Genomic DNA, 15,471 nt, shown 5'->3' with positions numbered 1-15,471 from the left:
GATCAATGGCTCCATGTCTAGTTGGCAGCCGGTGTCAAGTGGAGTGCCCCAGGGGTCGGTCCTGGGGCCGGTTTTGTTCAATATCTTCATAAATGATCTGGAAGATGGTGTGGATTGCACTCTCAGCAAATTTGCGGATGATACTAAACTGGGAGGAGTGGTAGATACGCTGGAGGGTAGGGATAGGATACAGAGGGACCTAGACAAATTGGAGGATTGGGCCAAAAGAAATCTGATGAGGTTCAATAAGGATAAGTGCAGGGTCCTGCACTTAGGACGGAAGAACCCAATGCACAACTACAGACTAGGGACCGAATGGCTAGGCAGCAGTTCTGCGGAAAAGGACCTAGGGGTGACAGTGGACGAGAAGCTGGATATGAGTCAGCAGTGTGCCCTTGTTGCCAAGAAGGCCAATGGCATTTTGGGATGTATAAGTAGGGGCATAGTGAGCAGATCGAGGGACGTGATCGTTCCCCTCTATTCGACATTGGTGAGGCCTCATCTGGAGTACTGTGTCCAGTTTTGGGCCCCACACTACAAGAAGGATGTGGAGAAATTGGAGAGAGTCCAGCGAAGGGCAACAAAAATGATTAGGGATTTGGAACACATGACTTACGAGGAGAGGCTGAGGGAACTGGGATTGTTTAGTCTGCAGAAGAGAAGAATGAGGGGGGATTTGATAGCTGCTTTCAACTACCTGAGAGGTGGTTCCAGAGAGGATGGTTCTAGACTATTCTCAGTGGTAGAAGAGGACAGGACAAGGAGTAATGGTCTCAAGTTGCAGTGGGGGAGGTTTAGGTTGGATATTAGGAAAAACTTTTTCACTAGGAGGGTGGTGAAACACTGGAATGCGTTACCTAGGGAGGTGGTAGAATCTCCTTCCTTAAAAGTTTTTACGGTCAGGCTTGACAAAGCCCTGGCTGGGATGATTTAATTGGGGATCGGTCCTGCTTTGAGCAGGGGGTTGGACTAGATGACCTCCTGAGGTCCCTTCCAACCCTGATATTCTATGATTCTATGATGGTCCCTTCTGGCCTTAAAGACTACGCGTCTAACATGTGAGCTGCTAACATTTTTGACAATAGTTTTAATTAATGCTCCCCATTATTTAATACAGTAGCAGTTGGTATCCAAAATTAGTGCTGAGGCTGCAGGTAACATTCTGCACCAAATCCCCTTTTGAAGTAGCTCATATTTTCCATGTGGAAAATGGATGTTCCAGGGGCAGCAGGGGCATGTGCAAACAGCCCTATACTGTTTCTATCTGGAGATAACCCCACAGAAGCCTGTACTCCATGCCTTGTCCCTTCTCCCTCTGCTGCAAGGCCAAAGCTCCCACAATGATAGGAAGATGTACAGCAAGTTCCAAAGGATGGAGCGGCTTCAGCCTCATAGATACTCCCCGTGTCAGCAAGAGGTACCACGCCCAGCAGTGATTAGCCACATGACATATAGGACATTACTGATGAGGCTTCGCACGATTGATCAGCCAGCCCTGGATTTACATAATTTGTGCTGTTATATTTTGTAAATAAGCACCTAGATGCTATGGTGCTAGGCATGAGTCACTATAATGAATATTTTAATATCCTAGCCAGCACCAACAGTATCCAATGGCGTTAAGGCTGCTAAATAGTTTCCATTATAACCACCAGTTTTCATTGGTTTTGAGGGCAATGGGAAGTGGTAGGCATTGACAGATATTACAATTCTTTATAGAGATTTCCATAAAAAGAACATTTGGCAGCCCCTGTTGCAAAAAAATTTTCAATTATGTAAAATAGCAGCAAAAATGACCAATCACCCCAAAATTGTTTTTAAAACTACCCCTTCCACTAGATCAACTCTACAAGTAATGAAACAGAGTGATGGGCAGGGAAACCCTTGGGGCCAGGAGAAAGGGAAAGCTGGGGTGTGTGCACATTTGGGGAAATGTGGAGAAATAGAGAGGAGGAAGTTAGGGTGTGCGTACACCAGAGAATTACAGGGGTCAGAAACTAGGAAAAACTGGCCAGTACTTTCTGGCTGCACTGAACTGCCCCTTAAGGGAAAAAAGCCAGAGTGTACTGGTGAATATGGCACTCAGATTTAAAAGAAAATTTAAGGTTCATACTACTTATCTTAAAGTCATTAGAAATCTCAGCACTATCTTTGGGTTTCTTGTTTAGTATTCATGTATGACATCTTTAATCATTTAAAGAAATAAATTCCTAGATAACTGTTAAACTGGAGTTAAGGTTGAGTACGTATCAGTGATTTAAGGTCAAAAATATTATAGGAATATTGTAATTAACCTCAAAGAAATCAAAACATGTTAAAGTATGGAAATGAACAACCTCAAACTTTGCCCTGTAATGGTACCATGAGCAAAAAAAGGGAAAAAATTAGTGTTTTAAGAATCAGTTTAATCTGGAACTACAAACACTATTATGCATTAATCATAATTGTGCCATTATTGCTTGGTGTCACCGCAGGGATTTCTTTCAAGTTAAACAACTCTAAATTTTGTAAATTGGTAATGCTTGTTTTCCTAAGTTGGTAATAGCTGAAATATTTTTAACCTTAAATTACTGACGTGTAAACTGATATCTCCACCTTAACCTAGTTTACCATAATTTTTATCTGGGATATATTATTCATATAGCAAGAAAAACAGGAATAGTGCGTATCTGCCTACCAGCTCTGCTTTTCACTGTATAACCTTAATGCTGAATTAATAGCTTTTGCGATTTAGATTACATTAAAAGGCATAAAGTTATGGATCCAGCATTATAAAGTAATGAAAATTACAAGGCCACATTCATACTTGCACAGGGATTTCCATTTTTCTAACTTTAATTTAAAAATCTCAAATATAATGGAAGTTCCTTCCTAGCTGTATCCTATTAGCACAGCATACTTTCCTCTATGCCAGCAGTTCTCAAACTGTGGGTCAGGATCCCAAAGTGGGTTGGGACCACATTTTAAAGGGGTTGCAAGGGCTGGCTTAGACTTGCTGGGCCTGGAGCCAAAGCCAAGCCCAAGAGCTTCAGGCCTGGGAGGAGAGGCTCAGGATATAAGCTCCCTGCCTGGGGCTGAAGCCCTTGGGCTTTTCCCCCTCCCCCGCCCAGGGCAGCAGGGCTCGGGCTCTGGCCCCTCCATCCAGGGCAGCAGGGCTCAGGCTTTGGTCCTCCCTCCTAGGGTCATGTAGTAATTTTTATTGTAAGAAGGGGGTCACAGTGCAATGAAGTTTGAGAACCCCTGCTATGCCTTAATGAGGAGGAAGTTTAGCAGTGACTGAGATGGAGGCTTTAATTCCTGCACCATACAGGCACCCCACTTCTGCTCCAGTTTCTTTACTTCACTCAGGAAGTGGGAATGTGTCACAATACCATCAAAGTCAAGGAAAAAACAGGACAACTGCTCAGGTCTTGCCATGCATATACACATACCTGTAAGTACTCTCATGGCTCCATGCACTGCATTCAGATCACCACTGACCAGCATCTCCATCAACAAATTGAAAAGCTGGGGCCAAGCCTCAGGCCAGTCCCAGTGGGCTATGGCTGAAACTGCATAGGCAACACTTGAGCGCACTTTACTAATAGATTCTCTCAGGCCATTGGGTAACAGCTCCCTTATGGCAACTTTTGCCTGCAGAGAATAATGATATTTAGCAAGAGAGATCACTTATCACACACAACAATATAGTGTTTTCAAACTGCTCTCATCACATTCTGATATGTATAGCAGATTCTTTTGTTGTTAGCATCAGGTTTAAGGGAAGTATCTGAGTGTGATTTCAAAACATGCACATTTGGATTCCTTTCAATTTATAAAGGAGACAGAGCACAACATGCAGAAATGTATTCCTCTTCCCATATAAAACACACCCAAATATAAAAGCTTTCCCAAAAGTAAAGCTGCAATTAAAGTTTAGTTTATACTTTATACACAGTTTTAATCTCATAAAATCCTTCAAAGGGAAGGAGAGGCATCTTGTCGGATCTCAGTATGGTGTCCCCCAAGCCAACTAGCTCCATGCCTCTCCAGACACGTTGTCCCAATCTACTCCTTACTCTCCCCCCCAGTCTGGCTCTTGTCCCCTCTGCACTTGAGTTCAGGTGGCTTCATCCTCTATGCTGCCTGGATGCCAGCAGGAGAATTGCTGAGAGCACAGAAGAGAAGCTCCCTGCTCTCAGGTCTGCTGCCTGACTCCACCCCAGCTCAGAGCAACTATTACATGGAATGTCCAGCTTCACCTGTGTAGCCCTGGACTGGAGCCACTGAGCGCAGATGGCACACACACAGTATGGTCAGCGTGAGTGACTCAGGCATGCTCAGCGAGGACCGAGTCTTTGGCAATTTTAGCTGCTAAACTCTAAGAAGCCTCTACTAAGCATGTGCAAACTGAGATTTTTCAAATGTCTGTAACTTTACCAATTTTGGGCAGACTTTCAAAGGAACAGCAAAATGCACACAAAGCCTGCCCCTCTGCCAAATTTCAATTAGAAGGTCAAAAGCATGGCAGGGTTAAGTGCTTCTCAGAGAAAAGGTCACCAGAATTATTTAAACATTGAAAAACATTTTTTCACAGCCTCATTATCAGAAACACTTGAATGGATGTAGCTGAAGTTTTTGTTGTTGTTTTTTAAATCAGCCCAAAGAGTTAAAGTTTGGGAAAATTATAAGCAAATGAAAACCAGGTCTTATAACAGGAAGTGTTAGACAACCTAAATAATAGGTGGCATTACTCGCTCTAATAAATCAATACCAACCGCCACCCCAAAACAAGCCAACCAGAAACCTTAGCTTTCCACAATGATAAAAATCAGTTACAGCAGACAAGCAACATGCAACCAATACAGTATTAAACAGGAATCTTACCCTTTCTGTGGTCTCTGGATGCCTAAACTTGTCTGACTGGGAACACCAGTGAGTCTCCACATATTGTTTCAAAATTACAGATGCTAACTGTAAAAGGAGAGAAAGGACATGAAGCAGAACTAAAGGAATGGGTTACATTCAGAATTGATACAAATATCCTGCCTCATCCCTAAAAATGGGGCTGGCCAAAATGTGAAATTCCTTGTGAAAGAAACAGGACACACTGTTGCAGAGACAAGTGGAGTCTGTAGTTATTGTTCATTGACAGCATGCCTAGTGCTATAAAGAGTCTAGAGATGTTTGATGCCAGCTTCCTATTAAGCCCACTCCCATCCCAGAACCTGCTCATCACCAAAACAAGCACAATATTAAATGGTTCATTAAAACTATGCCAAGTCTAACTCAGTATTACATTCCCAGAGACCTCTAATAAGTTGTCGTCTCTCAGGGCCCATGGTTTCCACCTAGCTAGACAAGAGAGATGGTAAGAAGCAGATGGCTTCCTACGCTGTAAATTATAATGGTTCAATAATTAAAGAAGTCTGGCACTTGCTATTACCCAGAGGGTTACTAACTACCAAGAAATGTCCAAACCAGAGGATCAAGGTGGGTGAGGTAATATATTTTATTGAACCAACTTCTATTGGTGAGAAAGACAAGCCACAGAGAGTTCTTCTTCAGGTCTGGGAAAGGTACTCTGAAAGACACAGCTAATTGCAAAGTGGAACAGACTGTTTAACATAAGTAGTTAGCACACACTCTAAGGGACCATTCAAGGTAGAGTGGCCTATTAAAACCTCTGCAGTCATAGGACAAAATGAGAGGGTTTGTGGGTTAAAGATGGTTGCAATAAGCCATAAATCCAGTGTCTGTTCAATCCATGATTTTTAGTGTCTAGCAGAGTTATGAATTTAAGGACTGACTGGTCAGACACAGATCTGGTCATAAGACCGGCCATACTGGGTCAGACCAAAGGTCCATCTAGCCCAATATCCTGTCTTCCGACAGTGGCCAATGCCAGGTGACAGAGGGAATGAACAGAACAGGTAATCATCAAGTGATCCATTCCCTGTCGCCCATTTCCAGCTTCTGGCAAACAGAGGCTAGGGACACCATCCCTGCCCATCCTGGCCAATAGCCATTGATGGACCTATCCTCCATGAATTTATCTAGTTCTTTTTTGAACTCTGTTATAGTCTTCGTCTTCACAACATCCTCTGGCAAAGAGTTCCACAGGTTGACTGTGCGTTGTGTGAAGAAATACTTCCTTTTGTTTGTTTTAAAACTCCTGCCTATTAATTTCATTTGGTGACCCTAGTTCTTGTGTTATGAGAAGGAATAAACACTTCCTTATTTAATTTCTCCATACTAGTCATGATTTTATAGACCTCTATCATATCCCTCCCCCTTAGTCATCTCTTTTCCAAGCTGAGATGTCCCAGTTTTATTTATCTTTCCTCATATAGAAGCTGTTCCATAACCCCTAATCATTTTTGTTGCCCTTTTCTGTACCTTTTCCAATTCCAATATATCTTTTTTGAGATGGGGCAACACATCTGCATGCAGTATTCAAGATGTGGGTGTACCATGGATTTATATATAGGCAATATGATATTTTCTGTCTTATCTATCCCTTTCCTAAGGATTCCCAACATTCTGTTCGCCCTTTTGACTGCCGCTGCACACTGAGTGGATGTTTTCAGAGAACTATCCACAATGACTCCAAGATCTCTTCCTTGAGTGGTAACAGATAATTTAGACCCCATCATTTTATATGTATAGTTGGGATTATGTTTTTCAATGTGCATTACTTTGCATTTATCAACATTGAATTTCATCTGCCATTTTGTTGTCCAGTCACCCACTTTTGTGAGGTCCCTTTGTAACGCTTCATCCTCATAGGAAACCTGCACAACTCTTCCAAAAGATGAGCCTGGGAGCTTAAATTCATAGTACGTGCTAACTATTTACGCTAAGCAATCTCTTCCACCTTGCATTTAGCTATGACACTCTGAGTACCTTTCCCAGAACTGAAGACCCCCTCTTTGTGGCTTGAAAGCTTCTCTCTCTTATCAACAGAAGTTGGTCCAATAAAAGGTATTACCTCACCCACCTTGCTTCTCTAATATCCTGGGACCAACATGGCTACAACTACACTACATACAAACCAGAGGATGTATTTTTAACTAAGCTTCTAGGACATGTTATATTACCCACAAATTTCCTTTTAGTCTTTGTGTTTGCCACACCTCCAATTTTTTTTTTTAAAAGGACATTGCTGATTTTTATTAAACCAAAAACAGGAAAACACAACTTCAGTTCTATTAGGTATCTAGTAGAATTTAGGTAAGAGGATGATATTGATAAAAATGTAATCAGTTTGTGTGTTAAGCTGCTAAAATTTAATACACTTGTTGATAAGCATCACACTAGACAGACTTTCACTCTAGCCTCTGCCTTTGTTAAACCAACAGGGAAAGTGAATGACATGGGGTATGTCTACACTGCAACATAAGCCTGTCCTTGAGCTTGGCTCAAGCCTAATTCCTCTCCCCCCTTGCATCTACACTGCAATTGTGCTAACTGGGGGTTCAGACCCAGGGTCCCAGGACCTTGCAGCGCTGGAGGGTCAGAGCATGGGTCAAGCCAGGACACAAGGTCCGAGCCCTGTTGCTTTGCAGTATAGACGCAACCCAGCTTCCCTCAGGTCCTCGGAGTCCATGAGAAGTATCCCACAATTCCATGCAACAACTTCATTAGTTCTCTCTATCCCAACAATCTGCAATCCATTCTATTAAAATGGAAGCCATTCTCCCACTTGGTGAGCAGCAGCAGATCAGGTCAGCATTAACCCATTCTCTTCTAATCACCAATCTCCAAGCACAGTATCAGAGAGTCTCCTGGATTTGCAAAAGAGAGGAAACCAATCAAGCCTTTTGCAAAGTGAGCTGCTTCATGATTACAGGAGCACAGCCAAATTCTGGTGAATCTCTGGTGCAAGGCAAGTAAATTGTGTATTTCAGGAAAAGCACCAGGAATGCCCATGTATACTAGTAGATAGCTAAAAAGCTGGCACCTCTGCAGATTTTCCAGACAGGTGACCAGTGAAGCAAGCGCATTAAGATGCTGAAGAGCAAGTACCGGAAGACCAGAGATAAGAACTGCACCTCATCTACTTGTCAACAACGTTCCCATTTTATGACTACTGATGGAGTTCTGGATGCTGTACTAAGCACAGAGCCAACAGTGCTTCATGACAACCTGGTCAGCCAGGATGGTCCCTGTTGGGCCCTGAATATCTGATGAGAGCCAGCAGCAGGCTCTCAGTGAGGAACACAGGATCAACACCAAATGCTTGGCCCCTACTCACTGAGCTTACAGAAAACCAGGGGGAGACAGAAGCCACCACCGAGTCCAGTAAATGTATGACTCAAATTTACAGTTTATTACAGTAACGGAAAGGATATCTGCTGTAAGAAGCAATGCAAAAATGATAAGCCCCAAAAATGATAGGCATGTGGCCACTAATGGCAGATTTCAGAGTAGCAGCCGTGTTAGTCTGTATTCGCAAAAAGAAAACGAGTACTTGTGGCACCTTAATGGCAGATTGTATCACAGTGCCTTGGCGAACCCCCACCACGTGGAGTTCAAAATGGCAACATGGCATTTCAAACATTCATAAACAGCTGTAAACATAATTTTAACAGTTAAGTCACAAGACGATTGCTAGGGTCATTCTTGTTTTCCTTTCAGTAATAAAAAATTTGCCATTCTGTAATTACTCCTCCTGGGTCTATAGAGCCATCTGTAAACAGTGAACTCAGTGTACATGTTTGGGAAACAGACTATTTCCAATTAGTCCATTTCAGTTAGAGGCAATCCACAGTGTCCGTGGGTCACAAAATTATTTCTCCAAAGTATGAGTGGGGTGTCAGTTTTCTCCCAGAACTGTGCCAGGTGTGGGGTGTAGGAAAGCTGAACATTTCAGAGTGTTTGTGTGCAGAAATAATAGGGTAAGCCATGAGTGAGCTAACAGCATCATGTTCATTCCTTCATGGATTCTGACCCAATCCTGGATGCTGATAGCTGCAAACATTTTGTGAAGGAGGAACTCCATATAGTTAGTCACACTGCAGGGAAGGGCATATTTTCCAGGCCCCTCTGTATAGCTAACTAGTCCACTCCACTCACAAATGTGCGGTTTGGTCACTATATGTTTAAATACTTCAGCAGTTTGGAATAACATCCCCCTCTGCCAATAGGGCATCACAAGAATGGTTACGTCTTCCAAAATATGAAAGGCCTGAAATGAGAGAAAAAGCCTCTTGCAGCAAGGGTGCTATACATCCTCCACCATATGGCAATTAGATATGAAATTTTTATGAAACAGGAAAAAAGGTAAGGAGTACTTGTGGCACCTTAGAGACTAACCAATTTGTTTGAGCATAAGCTTTCGTGAGCTCGAGCTCACTTCATTGGATGCATACTGTGGAAATCACTTCCCTGGACTTACCCTAGGTGGAGGGCTATGAACAAATAACACCCAGCCTCCAGAACTCTCACCCGTGGAATGTTATCAATAGCAATCCATCTGATCTTAATTGAAAGGGATTCTCAGGAAGCTAGGATCCAAACCATTTGGAATTCCAGAACTTTTTCGGGAGAACAGAGGTAGTTGCGAGAGGTACAGAACCTCACATACCTATTGTACTGATCCCTCAGAATACTTTAGAGATGTGAGAAGGTCACTGTTACAGCATCTCTTTTATATTAAAAAAATTAAGTGAACAATTTCTAGATTTCCAGCTTTGGAGACAAGTCCTTCCCACAGTACTGGTGAAGTTCAGAAAACAGAGCTCCTATATGCCACCCTGATCAGAAAGGAAGACGTCAACGATCAAGAGGACTAGTCTCTAGGCCTACACTTAGATTGTCAAGTGTGTTAAATGCAGTGGTGTTTTGGGGAAATATTAATACTTGTCCACTATGCTCTGGACTAAGATCACCAATCCATTTCACAGAGATCTCTGGAACAGCCATAAGGATATACTTTTCATCAACTACTGACCTAGGCCAAAGTAGTAGTTAACCATCCACAGGCTAATTAAGTTCATTTACTTAAAAGCAAAGTTATCCATAGGGGGTGAATCTAGGACAGTCAATCTATGGAAAACAAGACATTTTGGCCAGAGAATTAGAACTTTTCAATACACCTGGCTGTTTAACATGTCCCTGTAAGTGAACAATTGCCACAAATTGAAAGCCATGGTACAAACAGATACAGGATGCAGATATATCCACAATCTGTTTGTAGCATACAGCTGCCTTTTATGTCCTAGTACCTTAAGAGTTCATGTGGCACCTTAGAAACTAACAAATTTATTTGAACATAAGCTTTCGTCAGCTACAGCTCACTTCATCAGATGTTAGTCTCTAAGGTGCCACAAGTACTCCTTTTCTTTTTGCGAATACAGACTAACACGGCTGCTACTCTGAAACTTAAGAGTTCAGTTATTCAGTGCACAGCACAATTTTACCTTCGTACCTATTACAGTGGGACTGGAGCAGGTGCTACCACAATACAAACAAACAAGTTAAACAGAACAACAGAACATTGTCAGCCTGAACCTCTATAAAGTCTAATTCTAAATCTAATAACTTTTTACCATTTCAGGATTACAAGTGACAAAATTATTCCACTGGATTATTTATGATTATTAGAAATACCAAGGAAGCCACACATGAAAATAAGATTTTGGTGTTTTATTTTGTTGTAAAATGCTTAGAGATTAAAAGGCACTAATACAAAGGATGTCACGCAACCAAGAATATTTTGTGGCAGAGGGAAGATTTCCATTTCCTTTCTCCTCCCATTATACCTCTCCCAACTACAATTTTCCGGTTTTCTTGCCACCCAGTATGAAAATGGTATTTGTAAAATGAAAACCACTAAAGTAGTAAAATATTTGTATTAGAATTAGCATCACCATAACCAACAAGAGGCGATGCAATTTTAGACTTTTTTTTTTAGTAAGTAGTGAGCACATCGTAGAACAGCTGGTCATAGGAAATAACCTTGGATCGAGTGATCACGAGTTGAATTGGTTTAAATTAAATGAAAGAATAATTAAAACCAGGTCAACTCTGATTTTTTATTTCTAAAGGGCAGACTTTGAGAGTTTAAGGGAATTAATTAAAGAAGTCAGCTGAACTGAAGAGCTCAAGAACTTAAAAGTGAACAAAGCTTGCACTTTCTTAAAATCAACTACACAAAAAAAAAAAAAACTATCTGAAATTTGCATCCCAAGTGTGATGCTGTATGGTATCTGGGGGACACTTTGTTATCATTGATCTCATTGTAAAATTGCAAGGAATCTGACCAGATATGCTGTGAAAGGTGTCAGTGAAAATGTTACGATTCGCAAAGTATGATCATCTTGTGTATATGTTTGTATCACCTTTGTATTATGAGTTACAGATATGTAGGATATATCTGTATTTCCAAACTGCTGCTGTGTCTCTGGGTGACACCCCTAGACAGAACAGCATCAGCGCTGGGCCTGCTTGCTGGCCCACCAAGGGACATCAGCTGTACAATGAGCCCATTAAAAGGAGCCAAGGACTATAGCTTATGACTCAGCAAGGCATGCAGGGGCATGCCTACGGAGAGAACTTTTAAGGCCTTTCAATGAGTGATGTAGTGGTGGGAGTCTGCTATAGACCACCGGACCACGGGGATGAGGTGGATGAGGCTTTCTTCCGGCAACTCGCAGAAGCTACTAGATCGCACGCCCTGGTTCTCATGGGTGACTTTAATTTTCCTGATATTTGCTGGGAGAGCAATACAGCGGTGCATAGACAATCCAGGAAGTTTTTGGAAAGCGTAGGGGACAATTTCCTGGTGCAAGTGCTAGACGAGCCAACTGGGGGGGGGGGGGGGGGGGGGGGAGCTTTTCTTGACCTGCTGCTCACAAACAGGGAAGAATTAGTGGGGGAAGCAAAAGTGGACGGGAATCTTGGAGGCAGTGACCATGAGTTGATTGAGTTCAGGATCCTGACACAGGGAAGAAAGGTAAGCAGCAGAATACGGACCCTGGACTTCAGAAAAGCAGACTTCGACTCCCTCAGGGAGCGGATGGGTAGGATCCCCTGGGGGACTAACATGGAGGGGAAAGGAGTCCAGGAGAGCTGGCTGTATTTCAAGGAATCCCTGTTGAGGTTACAGGGACAAACCATCCTGATGAGTCGAAAGAACAGTAAATATGGCAGGCGACCAGCTTGGCTTAAGGGTGAAATCCTAGCGGATCTTAAACATAAAAAATAAGCTTATAAGAAGTGGAAGGTTGGACATATGACCAGGGAAGAGTATAAAAATATTGCTCGGGCATGTAGGAATGAAATCAGGAGGGCCAAATCGCACCTGGAGCTGCAGCTAGCAAGAGATGTCAAGAGTAACAAGAAGGGTTTCTTCAGGCATGTTGGCAACAAGAAGAAAACCAAGGAAAGTGTGGGCCCCTTACCGAATGAGGGAGGCAACCTAGTGACAGAGGATGTGGAAAAAGCTAATGTGCTCAATGCTTTTTTTGCCTCTGTCTTCACTAACAAGGACAGCTCCCAGACTGCTGCGCTGGGCATCGCAACATGGGGAGTAGATAGCCAGCCCTCTGTGGAGAAAGAGGTGGTTAGGGACTATTTAGAAAAGCTGGACGTGCACAAGTCCATGGGGCCGGACGAGTTGCATCCGAGAGTGCTAAAGGAATTGGTGGATGTGATTGCAGAGCCCTTGGCCATTATCTTTGAAAACTCGTGGCGAACGGGGGAAGTCCCAGATGACTGGAAAAAGGCTAATGTAGTGCCAATCTTTAAAAAAGGGAAGAAGGAGGATCCTGGGAACTACAGGCCAGTCAGCCTCACCTCAGTCCCCGGAAAAATCATGGAGCAGGTCCTCAAGGAATCAATCCTGAAGCACTTACACGAGAGGAAAGTGATCAGGAACAGTCAGCATGGATTCACCAAGGGAAGGTCATGCCTGACTAATCTAATCGCCTTCTATGATGAGATTACTGATTCTGTGGATGAAGGGAAAGCAGTGGATGTATTGTTTCTTGACTTTAGCAAAGCTTTTGACACGGTCTCCCACAGTATTCTTGTCAGCAAGTTAAAGAAGTATGGGCTGGATGTATGCACTATAAGGTGGGTAGAAAGTTGGCTAGATTGTCGGGCTCAACGGGTAGTGATCAATGGCTCCATGTCTAGTTGGCAGCCGGTGTCAAGTGGAGTGCCCCAGGGGTCGGTCCTGGGGCCGGTTTTGTTCAATATCTTCATAAATGATCTGGAGGATGGTGTGGATTGCACTCTCAGCAAATTTGCGGATGATACTGAACTGGGAGGAATGGTAGATACGCTGGAGGGCAGGGATAGGATACAGAGGGACCTAGACAAATTGGAGGATTGGGCCAAAAGAAATCTGATGAGGTTCAATAAGGATAAGTGCAGGGTCCTGCACTTAGGACGGAAGAACCCAATGCACCGCTACAGACTAGGGACCGAATGGCTAGGCAGCAGTTCTGCGGAAAAGGACCTAGGGGTGACAGTGGACGAGAAGCTGGATATGAGTCAGCAGCGTGCCCTTGTTGCCAAGAAGGCCAATGGCATTTTGGGATGTATAAGTAGGGGCATAGCGAGCAGATCGAGGGACGTGATTGTTCCCCTCTATTCGACATTGGTGAGGCTTCATCTGGAGTACTGTGTCCAGTTTTGGGCCCCACACTACAAGAAGGATGTGGATAAATTGGAGAGAGTCCAGCGAAGGGCAACAAAAATGATTAGGGATTTGGAACACATGACTTACGAGGAGAGGCTGAGGGAACTGGGATTGTTTAGTCTACAGAAGAGAAGAATGAGGGGGGATTTGATAGCTGCTTTCAACTACCTGAGAGGTGGTTCCAGAGAGGATGGTTCTAGACTATTCTCAGTGGTAGAAGAGGACAGGACAAGGAGTCTCAAGTTGCAGTGGGGGAGGTTTAGGTTGGATATTAGGAAAAACTTTTTCACTAGGAGGGTGGTGAAACACTGGAATGCGTTACCTAGGGAGGTGGTAGAATCTCCTTCCTTGGAAGTTTTTAAGGTCAGGCTTGACAAAGCCTTGGCTGGGATGATTTGATTGGGGATTGGTCCTGCTTTGAGCAGGGGCTTGGACTAGATGACCTCCTGAGGTCCCTTCCAACCCTGATATTCTATGATTCTATGAATGCCCTGTACTATGAGTCTGTGTTTCAGACAAAGGAAGTACCAGACACATGGAAAAAGGACTATAAAGGGCAGCTGTATCATCTCCATTTTGTCTTCAGTCCTGATTCTTACCTCTGGAGTAACTTTTCTACAAACTGAAGCTCTGAAAAAAGGACTGAATGACTCATCCAAACTATTGGTGTGTTTCAGAGGGACTTTCAAGCCAGCAAACTCTCAAATACTGCTAACAACTGATACGGACTTTGAAATCTTTTTATGTATGTGACTGCTTTACCATTTAACAACTCTCTTCTTGTCTCTCTTTTTTCTTTATAATAAACCTTTAGTTTTAGATGCTAAAGGATTGGCTGGCAGCATGGTATTTTGGGTAAGATCCAAACCTATAATGACCTCGTAATGTGGCTGACCCTTTGGGGTCAGAAGAACATTTTGTATATGTGAGCAGAGTTTTAAAATAACTTCTCACTGTACTGGACCTAGGTGCTGACTGGGAGCCAGAGAACTGGAAATGCAATAAAGGGGGCTGTGAGATTCCTTTTTGTGTGCGCGCGCATGCATGCATGTGCTTCTGGATAACCAGTGTGGGGATCAGAAACACAGTTTGTGACTGATTGAAGAGTTTAACTTCAGTGATAACCACCAGTCTTTGGGAGACTCTGCTCTCCCTTTTGCAGCCTGCCCTGCCCTTGGTATTTTCAGTGAGGACTCCCCAGGCACCATGGGTCACACCAAGCGGGTGGGGGCGGTGAGGGAAGACAACTTGCAGGGAAAGGATCCCGACTCAGCTTGATGACTAGCCTCCACAAAAAGGTTAAGAGTAAACAGACAACCTATAGGGAATGGAAAAAGGAGCTGATCAAAAAAAGCTGCATCATGGAGATTAGAAAATGCATGTTTCAAGTGGGAACTGCTAGCAGTCAAGCTAAATTAGCTTTCAACAAGGAAATAAAAATAAAGAGGTTTTTTAGTTATATAAATAAAAAGAATAAGGAAAGATGGGCCACTATGCAGTCTGACTGGGAAGGAAATTATCTTTAATGTAGGTATGACCCAAAAATGAAATGAATACTTTGCCGTAGTTTTCAAAAAGGATGAAAATATGGAACATGTGCATGAAGGCCGAATGCCTGATGGAAATCAGTGTCCAGAAAAGAAAATGATCACTGCTGAGATACAAGAAAAACTTTAGCTGGCACGTGAGTTTGCTCGTCTGGTAGCAATGATTTTTAATTAGGCTGCTGGAGACCCCAGGGCATGGCCACTAGTTAAGTTGAGGGGATGGAAGGCCATAAGGGTCGAGGAAGTACTGTATGACTGGAGAGTAGCTAATGTCATACCTATATTTAGGGAATA

At 43.1% G+C, this 15,471-nt stretch overlaps 1 protein-coding gene across 2 annotated transcripts in view; it reads right to left on the bottom strand.

Moving 5' to 3' along the window:
• The window catches only part of IPO9 (importin 9), a 164,258-nt gene that overhangs the window by 118,553 nt on the left and 30,234 nt on the right, over positions 1-15,471 (bottom strand). For both annotated transcript variants that reach the window (XM_074936110.1, XM_074936109.1), the window contains exons 3-4: positions 4,867-4,953; positions 3,432-3,633 (exon numbers count right to left, since the gene is read on the bottom strand). In XM_074936110.1, the coding sequence (XP_074792211.1) occupies positions 3,432-3,633; positions 4,867-4,953 (289 nt within the window). The remainder of the gene's footprint in view (positions 1-3,431; positions 3,634-4,866; positions 4,954-15,471) is intronic.

This window comes from Natator depressus, chromosome 21 (genome assembly GCF_965152275.1).
Source record: "Natator depressus isolate rNatDep1 chromosome 21, rNatDep2.hap1, whole genome shotgun sequence".
Taxonomy (NCBI): domain Eukaryota; kingdom Metazoa; phylum Chordata; order Testudines; family Cheloniidae; genus Natator; species Natator depressus.
Note: the sequence above shows the minus strand (reverse complement) of the source record. Positions and strands in the feature narration are given on the sequence as shown.